Below are 17,325 nucleotides of genomic sequence, written 5' to 3' on the forward strand. Positions count from 1 at the left end.
AAAATAACGGTGACTTGAGTTGTAGTTCTAAGACCCACTTTCAAACCCAGGAAGTGCTCTGGGCCCTGTTGCTGGCACCCAAGGGAAAAAACAAGAACGGACTTGAGAGACAAGAAGTTCATCAGCTCCCAGCTGGGCTGTTTTGGTTACGGCATTCTCCTTTGTGCGCATGTCCCCATTGGGGGAAAAAAAGAAGGCAAACTAAGTCAGGGAAGTGGGTTCGAGCATACTGCTCTTGCAGTTGTGCAGGGCTGGTCATCATCTCTTGGTAGTGATGGCTCAGGACTCATTCTCTGCTAGCTAACTGCCCTCATGGCTGCTGGGGGAAAACAGGCACTGAGGAGGGTGGTGGGGCAGGACGAGAGGCAGAGCAGCTGTTGGGTCAGAAGAGAGCTGGACATATCATCTACTTGGGAAGCCCTTGGCCATTTGCCTGACCTGGCTGGCCTCTTCTCTACAACCTGCTTCCACGTGGATGCCACACTGTGATGCGTCTTCTGGCCTGTGTATGGGAAATGCCCCCAAACGAAGGAAAGTTAGGACTTGTACCCAGGGGGGTGCCCATCTCTTTGTGTCTCATATTCCTGCAGCCTGCACAAGCAATTGCTTTGGCCCCATTGACACATTAGACAGAGTGAGGGGGTTGGAGGGAGTGGTGGGATTCTGGCCTGTTCCACTTCAGAGTGCAGCTCAGGAGTCTTATTTTTGAATCCTGCGCATGCAGAAAACATCTTCCATACAGTAAACCAGATCAGATGCAGTTGGGCTCCACAGAACCCATCTTAGGGTATGAGCATAAGAGCCCCGCTGCATCAGGTCAAAGGCCCACCTAGTCCAGCTTCTTGCATCCCATAGCAGCCCACCAGATGCCTCAGGGACAACAAAAGACCTGCATCTTGGTCACCTCTCTTGCTTCTGGCAAAAGAACAGGCATTATAGTACTGCCTGAAATGCAGCTCTTTGACACACATTTTATTTAGAAGACTGCTGTACTGCCTTTCCCTAGCCTACATTTATATAAACATCCAACCCAACCATATCACTTGGGTTCAGATAAATAGGACAACAAGAAGGGCATTGTCATGGCAACTCCCCCCTCCAGTTTCAGAACTCCCTCAAAAGTTCAAGCTTAAACCCTCTTTGAAAATGTTGCTTGTCCCTCTTTATGGACATGGTTAAATAAGGAAAGTGTTAGCAACTCATTGGCTGGGTTCAGGGCTGGATTAAGCTAGTGCAGGGCCTGTAGCATATATTATAAAGGGGACTTCTCCCACCCTGTCACACATCCGTTCCACCCTCCCCTCCACTGGCCCACGTGGAGGTTACCTGCTCCAGTGCTTGCTGATCTGCAGGCACTGGCAGACCCGTACAGGCCTTCCTGCCACACCTTCTGGTGTCACTATGTGTTTTCCAGCACATTTGCTACAGCCAGCGCTGACAGAGTGCACATGCTCCACTGGCGCTGAGTCGCAATAGGATTGTTCCTGCAGTATAGTTAAATGTGAACTTTATATTTATTCATATCACGTTATTAATGACATCTATGATGATTACATATCATCTAGCATGCATCTCCCCTGACATGTAAACAACAGGGTTGCCAGACTGTGAGATGTTGATTTCACCAGAGACAGCTTGCAAGCATCTAGTGTGGGGCCCTTGAAAATGCAGGGTCCATAGCATGTGCTACTTGTGACTAGTTTAATCTGGCCCTGGCTGAGTTGGATTTATTCATATAGATCATTTCCATTTCTGGATTATGGGGATGCAGTAGGTGATTGGCTGGGCTGTCATTTTGCACCTGGCTCCTGCTGGTGGACCTTGAGCTTCTAGTAAAAAGCAGAGTTGTTAAGATTGGGAGTCTGTAATCTGCCCAGGTCAATACTTGAAATAGTTTAACAACCCTTACAAAGTATTGTAGATCTTTATTTTGGCCAGAAGATGGCAGCATTTGTATCTACATATGTTCTGAAATCTTTGGCCAGAAACTTTTGAGAGTACTGTATACTGCCATCTGCTACCATATACTGTATTAATAAAAAGTGAAACTACAACAAAAGACTCCTGTACTATTCTGAATTTATCAAGACTTGAAGAAACATAGAGCCACCTGGGAAGTCATATCCCTTATTTTTATTTTCCTGATTATTATTTTCCTGATAATTGTCTGTGTCTGTGATAGTAAAGTCAGATGCCTTTCCACTGTGCTCTAGAATTTGATCAGGTTCCTGCAGAAGCTACTAAAATGATAGTGGTTTTCCCCCTACCAACATAGCTGTTGACTTCTCCAAACAACAGTGTATATTTGTATTCATTTTATAAAATAATATCTTGAAGAATCAGGGAGAACCATTAGTTATTTGATTTTTCTCCATAAACGGCTTTGTGAATTTTTTGTTGAAAAGAGGTATATAAATACAGGTCCAGGTCCACAACAAAATCAGCAACAGAGCAAGTACCAACCTCCTGCTGGCTTTCCAATCACTCTGCCCCCCACCATTGGATGCAGCATGCACTCCATTGGTGTGGCTGAATTGGTGCCATTATAGGGGATAGGATTGGGCAGTTAGGCATCAAAAAAGCAGTCATTTCCACCTTCATTTCTTGTGATAGAGGGTGTTCTCCCAAGTACTTTTAGGAACACGCTTATGATACAAAGCAATTGGATGAAAATCAACACAGTGCAATAATACCTTTATTGGAACTACTTAATGTTCAGAGCGTGGTAGAAATTGCCATATGGCAACCATCTTGGTCACCTGCCATAAAAATAAAAGAATTTTAGTGCACCTGAAAGGATAACAAGTGTGGCTTCTTCAGCAGGTGCGTCAAACAAACAGTGGGTGCAATCCTAACCTCTTATATCAGTGCTTTCCAGCACTAACATAAGGGCAATGCAGCTCTGAGGTAAGGGAACAAACATTCCCTTACTTTGAGGAGGCCTCCATGAGTGACACCCAACTGCAGGATGCAGCACATGTCCCATTAGCACCACTATGCCAGTGCTGGAAAGCACTGACATAAGGGGTTACGATTGAACCCAGTGATGTATACAAACACACAGCTGGCGGAGGGATTCCTTTGCACAAAGGGATTGAAAAAAAAGCACACTCAAAGCAGAGATGCCATACATAAGTTCATGAAGGTTAATGAGATGTCATCATCAGGGGTTGACAAACCCATGGCTATCAATAGGTGCAGGTTGATGCTCCAACTGCATGAGAGCACATGCAAGATAATTGTGGTATGCAATGTAACATTCAGAATGATGAGCTACATAAGAATTTGAGTTAAAAGTCAATCATGTGGGGAAGGTGAATATTTATGAAAGAAAAAGACGGGTTTGCTTTTGCATATAGGGGATTATGAAAACTGCTTTTTATTCGTATTTTGTTGATTTTTTAAACAAAAAGTATCAACGAAAGAGAGTCCTAGATCAGACAAAAGCACAGCATTCTGGCTACCAGCATCTTGATTCCCATAGGGGCCCAACCAGATGTCTTCAGGAGACCTATAAGCAAAGACATGAGAGAAGCAGTCCCTCCCGTGGTTGGCCTGCAACAACTGGAACTCAAAGTTGGTCTCCTTCTTCCGGACCTGTGGAAGCACAGAGCCATTATGAGTAACAGCCACCAAGATCCACAGAACTCTACTCAAGCTGGGTGCCCTTGAATAAGGGGCAGGTCAGGAAAGATATTTCTGGGTGACAGGCTAGCATTCATCCCTGTTTCCTGGAGGGAGGTGGAAGGTAGACATTTGAAAGCTGAAAAAGCAGCCATGCCTACTCATCATTTATATTTATACAACAACTTGCTAAAAGTAGAAGGGAACTCTGCCTGTTTAATCCCAAGTGCCTCATTTCTTTTTCCTTTTGCAAGCCTATGCTCTGCAAATAGAGCCTTGACACTGGCTGACTGATCGTGGGGGGTTCCAGCACACAGAGCAGCTGTTCATTTGCAAGTTCCAACAAAGGCAACCAGAAAAAGGGATGAACTCTGCTCAGAGCTTTAACATTACCTTAGCATGGTATCTGGGTCTCATCGAGTGGAGTTAGGTCCAGGAAAGCAGCCACTCTAGAGCACTTCCTTGACTATAGAAAGCCAGGGGTTTGGTGTCATATGAGAAGATCTGGGTGCCTTGGAAGACAAAATGGCCTATATTACCATCCACACAGCCCTCTGAATAATTAAAGTGTCTCTTCAAGCTGAATGTATTCACTGAGTAATTAATCAGTCAGTAGGAGAAAATTTGTTCCCTTTAGGAAGCCAACAATGCCGGCTGCTGCATCCTTTGTCTGATTTAAACAAATGAGGTTACAGACATGTTGGTGCAGATCAGAAATGCTGGAACGTCTACAACTCTGAGGCAGCAAGCAGTGGGGCTTCAGCACCCCAGGAAGACCTATAGTCGGGGGGAATTGTTCTTTTCTTGAACCTATTTCTCAATATATATAGGATCCGATCTGAGACCATTGTTCCAACTCTGCAAACATATTCTCCCAACATTATAAAGAAAACAGAGGATCTAGATCCAATACATCCATACAAACAACCATGTTAGTCATGCTTGATGTACAGGGACAGCGTAAAAGCTGGAATAGAATGGAACAGGCCATTAATAAATGAAATGGATGCAAAAACCAATAAGGTGTGTTAGTAACACTTGACAACAGTATTTTTGACCTGAAATCAATCCACTAACATGCCTTTTATTGACCCCTTCCAAAACCCAACCAAAACCCATCTAGAACGGGACAGAACAAGCCTGAACTGACATTTTATAGTACATGGATGTGAAAAGCAATTATTGTAATGCTTTCCTCCCTCTGATTCCTGGGACTGGGCACCTGCAGGACAAAGGAGCTCACATGGCCAGCAGCTGGAGGCCAGGCTGCAGGGAGCAAGACCCCAAGAAAACCAGGCACTGCAATTCCAAAGAGGATCCCTTCACTTCTTACTAAGCAAAGTCCAGGGCAACTCTTGTATCCCAAAAGCAGAGGCAAAACTAGGGTGGAACATGAGGGGCACCTGTCCTGGGCACTACGCCAAGGGGGGGGGTGCAATTATTTTTCTTCCCCAGTGCCCCCTCCTCCATGACTTCCAGGTTCTCCAGAGAAGGAGGAGATGCTAGCAGTGGTAACCTCTTCGCAATGTGGCTGCTGCCCCCACAGGAGAAGGAACAGGGGCGGCCACATCACAAAGTAGCTGTCGCCAGCACCACCTCCTTCTCTGGGCAAACCTGGAAGTGACCTCACACCATCACATGATGTTGTGACATCACTACCCCAGGCAACGGGGCCATTAGTTATGCCTCTGCCCAAAAGGAGGACCCTCTAACCCTGTGCATCCAGTCTTCCAAAGCCAAGCGACACAGAGTGATGACAAGGACACAACACGGACCCAGGGCCAGCATAGCGTGAGAACTATGAGGCAATCGCTGAAGTGTGGCAAGTTGAGGGGGAGCGGCAATTTGGCAAGAGGTGCTCCACAACCTGCACCTGCCCTCTGCCATTCCAGTCCGCTGTCCACCTACCTACTGTGTTCAGCTTGCTGAGCCATAGCCGGGAGAGGACTGGGCCAGCCACAGCCCACCTGGCACTGCTAGAGGAAGAAGACCCACAGCTATTGTTGCTACTGCTGCTGCCTCCTCCTCAACCACCCAGCCACTCAGGAAAGCAGTGAAGTGGGCATGGAGAAGGGGACATGGTGGGCACTGCAACAGCTCAGTGCCTTCCTTTTCTTCTTCTTTGACAGTGTTGGAGGGTGGGCTGCCACTGCCCCAATCTTCTCCTTGCACATTGAGAATAAGCAGGAAGAGGGCCAGGATGCTGTCCGAAGCAATTCAGAGGGCAGCAGGCTGGAAGGGGTGGCAGGGAGATACAGGGGCAAAGCACCCCTCCTCAGTTTGCTGCCCCTTCAACATACTGCTCAAAGCCTCCTTACCTGGCTTTCACTGAGTACTTCAGTCAGCATTAAAACCAGTCCCTGAACCTGCTTCTTTTCCCCCTGTCCTCACTCTTTGCCACTTGGCTTTGACCAAGGCTCAGAACCTTTCAAAGCAGCTTCTCTGGATCATTTTCCCAGCCATCCCACGGAACAGGCCTCGATGCATTTGAGTTTCGGTTACAGAAGAGAAATCCCAGGCTTTGCCAGCCTACAGTTGTAAAATGGTGGAAAACCAAAATCTTCAGCTGTGAAATCCTATAAAGAAGGTACACCTATACTGTGGAGGTATAGGAAGAATGGAAATTCTAATTCATATTTAATTATACTTTTATGAAAATGGTGCTCTCTCTCTCTCTCTCTCTCTCTCAGTTTTAAATTATCCTTTGCCAAATGCCAGTGTTGACTTGCGACCTTCATGTCCCACCACATCCTCAAGTCTAAACTCGGTACCTGCAGCACTGCAAAGAGCAACTAGAGGGGACTTCACCAGAAACTTTTTTCATACCAGTGGTCTTGGTTGTCTCTCCAAGGGGAGCTCCTGATTGGTCCAGCCATGACAACCTAACACAAGGCAATTGTCACAAAGGCCTGTGCTCACACATGAGCTTCAGCAACCCTCAGAGCCCCCTTCCTGGCTTCAGCTTTTGCTTGCTGTTGCTGAGACTGGCAGCAGTGTGGGGGGGATGACAGAAAAGATGCGGCACTGACTTCTGGTCCCCTGTTCTTTCCAGCTATGGCTTTGCTGGGAGACAAGCTCTACAACTACTGCCTCCCCTTTGCCGATCCTCCCCAGGAGCTCCTAATCACCATTCTGATCTTTCTGGGGCTACTTGCCTTGCTGGAATATACCATTAAACTTGTCACTTTGGTAAGCATACCAAAATACATGCGCATATGTGCAGCCTTCATCATAGGAATGGGCAGGGCTTAAAAGAAAGGGGGAGGAGCTCTGAATGAAATCCACAGACCTAACCTGGTTTGCGAGAATGGTAGCCAGATCATGGTCCCCTGTAGCTTTCTAAACAGCTAAGGGGACCAGCAGAAACGGAAAGGGCAACAGGCCTTCTCTGCCTGTGCAATTCATGCACTGATTGTGTGGATGGAAGGATGTGATGTCTTTGCAGCTTCCTTCTCTTCCAAGCATAGTTAGGGGTTGGTGTTAACCTTTTCAAGCCCTGAATGAAGAGCTATCCACCTGAATCCTTTGAAGCTTCAGCTTCCCCTGTGCACAGGTCAGAGAGAAAGGGCACAAAGAGAAGAAGCTGCCTCCCCACCTAGATGTTTTTTTTCCCTGCAGGAAACACCCCCCCGCCCCCCCAAAAAAGTCAATACCCAAGCCAATTTTGAAGTGGTCTAAGGCTGTCCTGTTTGGGATAGTCTTTGGGATTCAGAGTTAAGTCAGGAAAAGAGAGAACCATTAAAGGAAGCTTGAATGTGATGAACTCAATAATGCGTGTGCACGTGCTACCCCACTCTTCAGTCCAAAAAGATTCACAGTGCAGTCCTAAACTTGCGCAGTGCCATCACAAATGTGCCTAAAACACATTTGTGACAACTTGTGAGTAGAGTACATCGGTGGGAAGGCCTGTGCCATCCTGATCTGAAGCTGCAGCCACTGGTGTAGGTAAGTTCTGTGCCGGGCAGAACAGTCCCGCTGGATCAGGCCATAGGCCCATCTAGTCCAGCTTCCTGTATCTCACAGTGACCCACCAGATGTGTCAGGGAGCACACAAGACATCCTGGTGCCCTTCCTTACATCTGGCATTCTGAGCAGGGGGAAGGTGATGAGGGGGGCGTAACAGATTGGTGGAGGGAGAAGCAGGAGTGGATCAGACCCACCATTTCCTATTCTCCCTCCTAAGTCTTTTCCCCCATGATTTTGCTGGCACAGATCCAAGTAGCCCCATTAACCCAAACAGACTTCCTGTCTGCTCTTAACCGGCTCAGGATACGGCATGGGCCGCTCAACCCTGCTGCGATCTATTCAGTGCTTCAATTCTGAGTCGTTTACCACATAGTTCAAAATTTCATAAGAATAACACTGAAAACCACAAAACATCATATGTGGTATGACCATATAAAGCCAGTGCTTTCTACTAAGTCCAACTCGTGCCCCACCTGAATAGCAACACAACTAAGCAGCACAGTATAGAAATATCAGCACAGGACTGAATACAATTAAAGCATGGTTTAACAAAAGTGGGAAAATGAAGGTGTTTCCACCTGGCACCAAGAAGGTGTAAGACTCATTGCTATGCCAACTTTTCTGGGGAGAGAGTTCTAGAGCTGGGAGTGCCACCACCGAAAGGCCCTCTCTCTAGTCACTATCCTCCTGGCTATGAACCAGAAAAAAATGTTAATTTTTCATGTTTTTTTTCTTCCTCCCTTCAGTTCTGGGCAAATTTGTCTCCATTCCTGAGGACAATGTATGAGTCTTGCTTCAAGAAAGGTAAATTGTAGATGAGTAAGAAATGCGCAACAAGGAAAATCTTTTCCTTCAATCTCCACGTTCTTAGGCTAAAGCTTCTGCCCTCCCCTTTGTTTTGTTTTCTGTCCTGTTTTCCAGCTGTTTTCTTTCTCTCAGCCCACAATAACCATAGAATGCTGGGACTTGAAATTTTCTAGCACCCACATGACTGAAAACCTCATTAGACAATAGGCAAAGAAACAGTTTGAAGGGAAAAGAGCCCGTCAACAACACTGAATTGTACTCCTTGTAGGGAACATGAGAGAAAAATGGGACCTGAGGAGAGCACCCAGGATTGTAGAGGGGCTCTGTGTGTGTATGGCTGAATACCGTGCAGGCCTGCCCAACGTGTGGGCAGAAGGGCATTGTCAGCAACAGTGGTGTAGCTAGAGGGGGTGCAAAGCACTACGTTTTGCAGGCAATCTCACCACGGGATGCAAGCAGCCTCTCCTCCTCCTATTCTGGGCAAACACCTCCATTTTGTACCCACCACCCAGAATGGCTCTGAAGGGTAATGGGAGAGGTCGTTTGCACACTGCAGCGAGGCTCCCTGCAAAACTTAGTGCTTTGCACCCCCTCTAGCTATGCCACTAGTCAGCAACTTCCGCCCCACTTCCTCCTCACACATTCCCTGAACACAAGGGGGAAATGCATAAACATTTCCTACTGATAACAGCTGAAAGTATGGAGAGTCTGCATGAGTGTGGCAAAAGTGCAGCTTGTCTCTACAAAGCTTACGAATTTAGAGTCTATTGGCCTCTGAGTGTCCCGCTTGGAGGCAGGCTGTGCAGCATGGTGGTTTGAAGTTTGAAGGCTCCCAGTTTGAAGAGACACTTGGCCAACAGACTGAGACAAAGAGGCAAAGAAGGAAGGCCCATAGCCAGGGAGGCACACCAGGGACAGGCTACACTTGCTCCCAGTGTGGAAGGGATTGTCACTCCCGAATCGGCCTTTGCAGCCACACTAGATGCTGTTCCAGAACCACCATTCAGAGCGTGATACCATAGTCTTTCGAGACTGAAGGTTGCCAACTATGATGGCTAAGAGATATTGAAGACTGGAAATACATCTGAGAGTGGTCTTGAGAAAGTCCATAAAGACATGCTTGCTCTCAGCCAGACTTGAGATGTCTATACTACACATATACAATGATCTTATGCCGGTTTGCTTGTCATGGCTTTTCTTATAGGAGTGTGGGAATTATGAGGGCCTAACAAGGAATGGCTAATCGCTATCAGAACCTGCTTGTGAAGCCTTCTGACACATATGACTGACCATTGTCCTAAAACTGAATATTGAACCAGGGACACTACTGAAGTGTTGAAGCCAACTGGAGGCCAACCAGAAGCTCTGAACACAAACTAGAAGTCACTTCCAGTTGCTTTCACAGGGCATTCTGAGGCCCACAGAGGCCAGTGGAGTGGGTCACGGACCTGGCGCGACCTGGAAGTGGCCTCTGGCAACTCCCAGTAATGCTTTGCAGTGTGACACATAGCATCACATCGCAACGCACCACGCATCAGATTGTGACCCACCAGTGGGATCGCGACCCACAGTTTGGGAAACACTGAATTAGATCACTTGGTTTAAACACTTTTAATAGACTAAAATGATATCATCAGGCATGTACTAGATGAATATGTACTTAAGAAAACTGCAAATGGCAGGTACCATCTTAAAAGAGGCATTTCCTCTTTGCTTCTGCACAGGAATGTGCCTTAAACAGAGTCAGATGCATGGTTCATCTAGCCCAGTGTTGTCTCTATACTGACAGTGGTTTTCCCAGGCTTGGGGGTAATGGTAGTCTTTACCTGCATTCCTTAGAGCCTACAGAGGATGAAACTGGCATCTTTTGCATGCAAGGCAGGGGCTTTACCATTTAGCTACAGCTCCCCCTGAAATAGAAGGAATGCTTCTTTTCGTATACCTATTGCAATATATGCATTCATCCTCTGAAAGCAATAAACACACACTTTTGCTGCAGCACCAATGTTTTTACCCCTCTGCAAATTTAATTGATGGACCTCACATCATAATCCCACTGAACTCCCTGCGTGGCAATACAGCTGCACCACTATGGTGCCCACGAAATCCCACAGGGGAGTTTCAGCCTCCAGGGCCGCCTCCGGGTAAGGGAACATTTGTTCTCTTGCCCTGGGGTAAGCTTGTGCTAGCCCACCGGTCCACTCAGACCTGCACCAGCTATATTGCTGGTGCAAGTCTGTGTGAAGCTGGATCAGGGAATCAAGGTCGGGAAGGGGGTTAAGATATTGGCGTGCATTGCCGGCAACTGATACTGCCTCCTTCCTGGCCCTGATCCACCCCATTCCACTCTCTCCCCTCCTCCCTCCAACGCCCTGCACTAACTTACTGGTGCTGGTGGGTGTCCCCACTCTGCTGGTGTGCTGACCCAGCTACTTGCGGCTTCTGGCAGCAGCCAAGCCATGTTGCATGACCTGTCACTTTTTGCAACAGCCATAAAGGGCTTTATGCTGCTGGAACGAGTGTTCCGGTGGAGCAAGGCCTGACAAGGATTGAGCCATAAAACTCATGTGGTTTATCAACTATGGCTGCACTTTCCTGGGAGTAAGTAACATTGAGTGCAGTGGGGCTTCTGAGTTGAGAGACATACAGTTGTGTTGATTCAAGGAATGACAGGTTTGAAATTACGGTTCTCTTCTTTGATCCAAAGGTGGCAAATTGCTATCAACCATGAAGGTCCTCTCCAGCAGCAAAAGACTACTGAAGGATTCAGTGCTGATCAAAGGCTGTAAGAAACTTTCCACCCTGCGCTTACGCTGCATCATGGATCCTGTGAAGGTCACTGTGAAAATGAGCACTGCTAATGAGCCCAAGGTTTGCTGTTCCCCGAGCGACAGAAAGGGCAAGGCCAGCTATACTGCTGAGTGGCCAACCCATCAGGACACTGACGACAAGAAGGCCAGTTGGTACCGAAACCATCAACGCTGCCAGAACAGCCAATGCAGCTCCCACCTTTCAGACAGTGAAACCCCCCAGCCAGCCTGTCCCGCTGGATCTGTTGCCTCCTGGGTGCGTTTCAGCTTCAGCCCTCCACAGCGTGCAAATAGGATGGGAAGTGGCTCTACTCATTATGGAACTCATGCACGTAGCCACCAAAGGGCCACGGGCGATAAACCACATAGCATGGGAGTAGCAGGAGAAAGTACCCAAGGCCAGAGGTTCTTGCAACAGTCTGTTGGCTTGAATGCAGAGGAACCTGCTGTCCATCGTTCAGAACACCCTCATGAGCACTTTAACCATCAGACTAGTGAGACACATTTCATCCCAAGCCCAATCATACCAGGCCCCAGACAAGTGGTATACTCCTCCCTGGCTGCTGATGCAGCATCTCGAACCCATCTCAATGGTGAGGAATATACCTACCCACATTCTCCAAGAGGTCCTCAACATCGTCTTGGGCTACAGTGGCACCAGCGTTTGCCAGAAGCACAGCAAGCAGAAGTCTATGTTTATTTGGTCAGCCCATCACCGCCCAGCCCGGAACACAACCCTGAGCAGCCTGCCCATCCCTTCTCAACATCTCAAGCTACTTCGGGCAAGGACATGCTGACAAACAGGATCTCTTTTGCTCAGAACAGGGGCAGTTCCAGCCATGGGCCAGCAGGCCAGGGGGGTTCTGAGATCCACAAGCAACGCAAGAGCATCTGGGAAAGAAAGCATCAGAGGAAGTCTCTGCAGCCAAATTTGGATTATGAGAAGCTGGCAGGAAGCAGCGGTGGCACCAGCCTGGGCCACCATGAACCCTTCTCCCATAATCCATCTCTCTTGCCAGACAGAGGGAGGGGAGGGGTCGATGCAGTACCACCCACCATCAGTAGTTGAAAACGGTTTCTGCTGGAGAAGACCACCAATTGAGTGTCATGCCCTGGAACAGCGGATGGGCTCCTTGGGAAAGGAAGAAATGGCATCTTCTGCTTTTTCACTGAAAATGTGGGGCATGGCTGGGCCAATTAAAACAATAGCAAAGCACCAGTGACTCTGTACAAAGATTTTCAAATGGTCATAAAATCAGAAGCTAGAGTCACATGACAGGGAAAGGTTCAACTGGTGAGTCTCCCATGCTAAGTTAGAAACTTAGCTCCAACTCCCCAAGAGCACCTGTCCATCCCCAACAAAAGGGGCAGTTGCTCTGGCTATGGAGGTCAATAATAATAATAATAATAATAATAATAATAATAATAATAATAAGTGGAACCTGGAAACTAATTAGTAACCACTGAAGATGAAATAAGGCCAGATTATGTGCTCTCATCATTGGGCCCCAGATAGCAATCTAGTCGCTGTATTTTGGGCTACTGTATGATTTCCTTGAAATGGGAGCAGGGAGGAGTGTCTGTCATTGCTCCTCCTTGCTAGACACTGAACTGCAGTTTAGGCACTGGATGGGGGGGGTCGGGTCGGGGCGCACAATCTCCATTTAAAACCAAGATGGCCAACTGGTGGTCCAAGGTAGTTTGATTTCCTTACAAGTGTGCAGAATTCTACCCAACTTTCAGTCGGACCGCTGGGAGGCAGGCAAAATAGGTTTGGGTGCTGGACTCTGCCCAGGACCTCTGAGAGGAATTTTATCAGGGGGTGCAAAATTTCTTTTGGGCCCCTTTGCAAAGGGGGTGTGTGAAACAGAGCAGGGGAGGGTGGTGACAGGTGAGCAGAATAGGGGCAGTGCGGGGTGAAACATGGTGAGGGGAGGGTAGAGACTGGGGATGCTGGGGACACTACTGATGCCACATGGGTGGGTAGACCTGGGCTCCAAAGACTTTTTCAGCTGTCTTTGGAGCCCAGGTCTACCCACCCATGTGGCATCAGTAGTGTCCCCAGCATCTCCAATCATGGTAATGTCCCCAGCATCCCATAAGGGCAACAAATCTGAGTAGAGAGGAAAATGTCAGATCCCAGTAAATTTCTGGGCCCCATCCTTTGGCTCCTGGGCCCCCCTTTTTGCCCTGGGCCTGGGTACAAGTTACCCCCTTTACCCCCCTCTCCTAGGTCCTGATTCTGTCCACTGGCCACCCTTGACCTAAGCACCCATGCCAGATACCTTTTAGCATCAATTGTTAATTGGAAAGGAAACCAAGGAAAGGATCGCGGTAATCTTTGTAGCTACACCATTGTTGAATTGCTTTTAAAGCTCATAGTTATAACATCGACATTGTGCAGAGCTTGTGCGAGGTGTTGTACAGAACATGAAAGGCTGACAATTTACATTAGACAATTAAATGCAGAGTTGGGAAGTTCTTCCTAATATTTGACCTAAAGTTACCCCCTTGTAGTTTATCCTCTGAAATGCCTGTGCTGAATGCTACATTCCAAAATATTTAAAAAGGTTACTTAATTCAGAAGAAGCCAGGCCTGGCAAAACCGAGACCTTGAACAGTTTCTGCTTTCATAGTTCACTAATCACAATGATTTTTTTTTCTTCCTCTTTTAATTCAAAGCCTCATTATTTATAGCAGCAGCACAGAGATTTAAAAAGCCACAGTGCATTCAAGGTGATCAGAAAAACAGAGACAAAAGAGGAGAGCATTGGATGCAGCATGATTCCTGCTGCAAACTAAAAGGGATTTAGAGTATCTCTTCCCAGGATACTCCACAGCCTGGATAGTGGCACCCATCCAGATCTGGAATTAGCAAAACCAACAAGCCTAACTGTTCCCACAGTACTGTACAAGCTTTCAGATAACTGACTGAGGCTACAGTCTCCAAATCGCAGTTAAAAAGAGCAGCCTCCCACTGATAGTCCACCTAACCCAACATGACCTATCTGGAGTTTAAATTGCTTTCTGGTTCTTTCCCAGCTCTACTACCTGAGATCCCTTTTGCCTGGGATTGAATGTGGAACCTGCACACACATGCTCCATTCTAGGCTTGTGGTCCCACACAAAGGCTTGTCCTGAGGGGTAACAGAAGTCCAAGCTGAGTGGAAGAGGTTAGAGCATCTTTCTAAACTCTGACCTGGTCTACAAAAACTGTTGCTGCATTGTAACATTTCAGATAACATGTGAGGGACTGGCATGACTGAATGCTCCTCATTAAAAAAAAACACACAGAGCTCACAGCTCCAAACCTCCTTGTACATAGAGCACCAAAGGCCAGAAAGATCCAGCCTAACCTTCTACCTGACATGCTAGTTGTCTACATGCAGTGATTTCTCTCTCTCTCTCTCTCTCTCTCTGGGGGGGGGAGAGGAGAGGAGATTGTCAACATGTGATGCACTCAGTCTGGAATGATACAGAGCCCAATCCTATTCAACTTTCCAGCACTGGTGCAGCTGCAATGCAGCCCCAAGGTAAGGGAACAAATGTCTCCATAACTTGAGGGGGCCTCTGTGACTGCCTCCCCACCACAGGATGCAGTGCATGCCCCATTGGCACAGCTGCCAAAAAATTGGATAGGATTTGGCCCAAAGGCCAGGAACATCTTCAACAACCGATCTCATGTCAGTGTAGGCCTCTTTCACACTGACATGAAAGCATGGTCACGGGGCGGGGGGGGGCATAGTCAAAGGAGAAGAGCCCACTCCCTTGTATCCCCCCTCATATTCAGTGAACATTGGGGGAGGGTCTTATGAAGAGAGCTTGAATATGTGGACTTCACCTGAAAAGCATTTGTCCTCTTCTCACATAATACCCCAAGCATTTGCTGAACATATTGGGGGGGAGGGGAAGCAGGATCCCACTTCCTGGCCCTGGCCTGTTTCTGACACACTGTTTCTTCCCCCCACTGTGGCCCTGCATTTGGCTTTCAGGAGAAAGGGAAGTCCAACACAAGTCAGGAACCAATTTGATCAGGATGTGTTTTCTCACAAACAACAAATGGGTGGCTGCAGGCCAGCACATCCAATGCATACATTGGCACCAGGGGGTGAGGGGCCAAAAGGGCCTGGTCTTGTGCCCCACCCCCACAGTGAACGCAGCAGGGATTGCATGGGAGGAATGCTACCTATTTCTTCACCTTGGATATGTTATGAGAACTGACGCATGATCAACCCCTTCATGTCCTAAGGACACAATATATACACACACGTGTGAACAAGACTGTTAAAGTCAGGGCCTCTTATTTTAAAAGGTAAGCACAGTTCAGTTAACCCAGGGATGTCAAACTCATTTCACACAGAGGGCCAAAGTTAGCATTCATAGTGCCTGCTGAGGGCGGGAAGTTACAGCAGACAGTGACATCATTAAGCAAATGATGGCCAGAAATAAGCACTTTGGTCTCACATAGAAACTCATGAGCTGCAAATGACAGAAGAGAAAATGTGCAAATCTTGTTCATATTTTCAAGATAGGAGAGGTTCCAACTATCAAGCTGGGAGAGTCAGCGGGGGGGGGGGGGGCAGATCAATTGCTTTCAGGGGCTGCCTTTGGCCCATGTACCTCGTGTTTGACACCCCTGAATTAACCCCCCCCCCTCTCTCTCACACACACACATGCTTTCTATCAGAATATTTGTTGGAAGGAAGGTGATTTCCTGAGTTTCCCCTCTCCAGTCTGTAGTCATTATCACCAAAGAGCATCTCCCAGGAGGGAGGCAAGCAGATCACAGCATCTATAACCCTCCTCCAAATGCCAGACCTGGCTAGTGGCCAGTATTTCCAATGACACTATTTGCAGTCAAGATTCCTGTAAAGTTTAAAAGGTGGCTTCTCTGTGTGTGTTGCAATCCAGCCTCTGCTAGGCGGCTTTCTCTGGCGGGCTTTGGTGCACAAACACCTGCTTTGCAAACGTGCATTTCGTAGTCAAATCCAGCGCTCCTTTCCTCCAACCCCTATGCAAATTGCTCGACTAAGAGCCAGCCTTGCTCAACCAGCTGAATGCTCGGGGAGAGGACAAGGAGGAGGAAGTTACAGCAATGCTCGCTGGGGTGTGTAGTTTCATGGGCCAAGGCTGGGCATGGCTGCATTCTCAGTACAAGGCTAAGCTAACCATGCAGATGGTGCTTCCAAAAAGCATGCATGCCTCTCACCCAGCTAGCAGGATGCTCTCCCTGCAACCTCGTGGTTTTGATTTCCTACCTTGAAAATTGAGCCTATCCTCCAGTGTACCTCAATTTATGTGCATGTGCTGATTATAATTCCACAGACAGTGTGTGTGCTGCTTTATTTCTTGCTGCCCCTTATGCCTACAAGTTCTTTCCAGGACACCTGTGTGATGTCACTCCCTGAAAATCCCTTCTCAAAAACCCATCTTTCTCATGAAGCTTTTGGGACATGCATGCCCTTGTTAGTCCCAATGCACAGCTAATAGCACCATCCTCAGCATGCCTACTCAGAAGTAGATTCTGTTGTGTTTCACTGAGCATGCGTGTCCAGGAAATCGTGTATAGGATTGCAGCTGTACATCCCAATCATAAAGGCTACCTCTAAAAGCCAGAGGTTGTATATAGTCATCAGGGCTTGCAACCTGTGTTGGATTTTTCCTCCAATCCCCTAAAGGCATCTAGGCCAGGTGCCTCCTGTGGCAAGGAGTTTAAAAGTAATGCTGGTAACACTAGTTGCAGGACTGGTCCCAAACCACCTGACACCTGCAGACATGCAATAAATGCTACATACACAGACACCCTTGGGCCGCATCTTTCTTTACCAAATATCTTCCCCTCACCTGCTAGCATGCTAGGTACCACTTCTCTTCCCACTCACTGGATTCAAAAAGGAAAAAGGGGATGGAGGAAAAACTTCTAGCCCTTCTTTCTTTTTGAGTCCCAGGGGTTGTGAAGAGGAGTGGTGTAGGTGAGCAAGTGCAGGCCAATTCTCCACCTGAGGCAACCATCCAAGTTGGTTGACTGGCCCACTGTGTACTGGTGTATCCTTAATATTTGAACAGCATTTCCTTAAAATCTACTTGACTTGTAGAATACACATTCCTTTGTTTTAAA

At 47.5% G+C, this 17,325-nt stretch overlaps 1 protein-coding gene across 2 annotated transcripts in view; it reads left to right on the forward strand.

Moving 5' to 3' along the window:
- Window positions 1–12,410, forward strand: part of RAE1 (ribonucleic acid export 1) — a 33,888-nt gene extending 21,478 nt beyond the window's left edge. The window contains exons 14-15 of one of the 2 annotated variants that reach the window (XR_010794353.1): window positions 8,337–8,394; window positions 11,105–12,410. Coding sequence is in view for 1 of the 2 variants with exons in the window: in XM_066625214.1 (XP_066481311.1) it covers window positions 6,315–6,348 (34 nt within the window). In the remaining variant the exon portion in view is untranslated. Of the gene's footprint in view, window positions 1–6,314; window positions 6,436–8,336; window positions 8,395–11,104 lie in introns of those variants that run through there. The other variant, XM_066625214.1, reaches the window with a different exon arrangement.
- The last annotated feature ends 4,915 nt before the right edge of the window (window positions 12,411–17,325 follow it).

Source organism: Tiliqua scincoides, chromosome 4 (assembly GCF_035046505.1).
Source record: "Tiliqua scincoides isolate rTilSci1 chromosome 4, rTilSci1.hap2, whole genome shotgun sequence".
Taxonomy (NCBI): Eukaryota; Metazoa; Chordata; class Lepidosauria; order Squamata; family Scincidae; genus Tiliqua; species Tiliqua scincoides.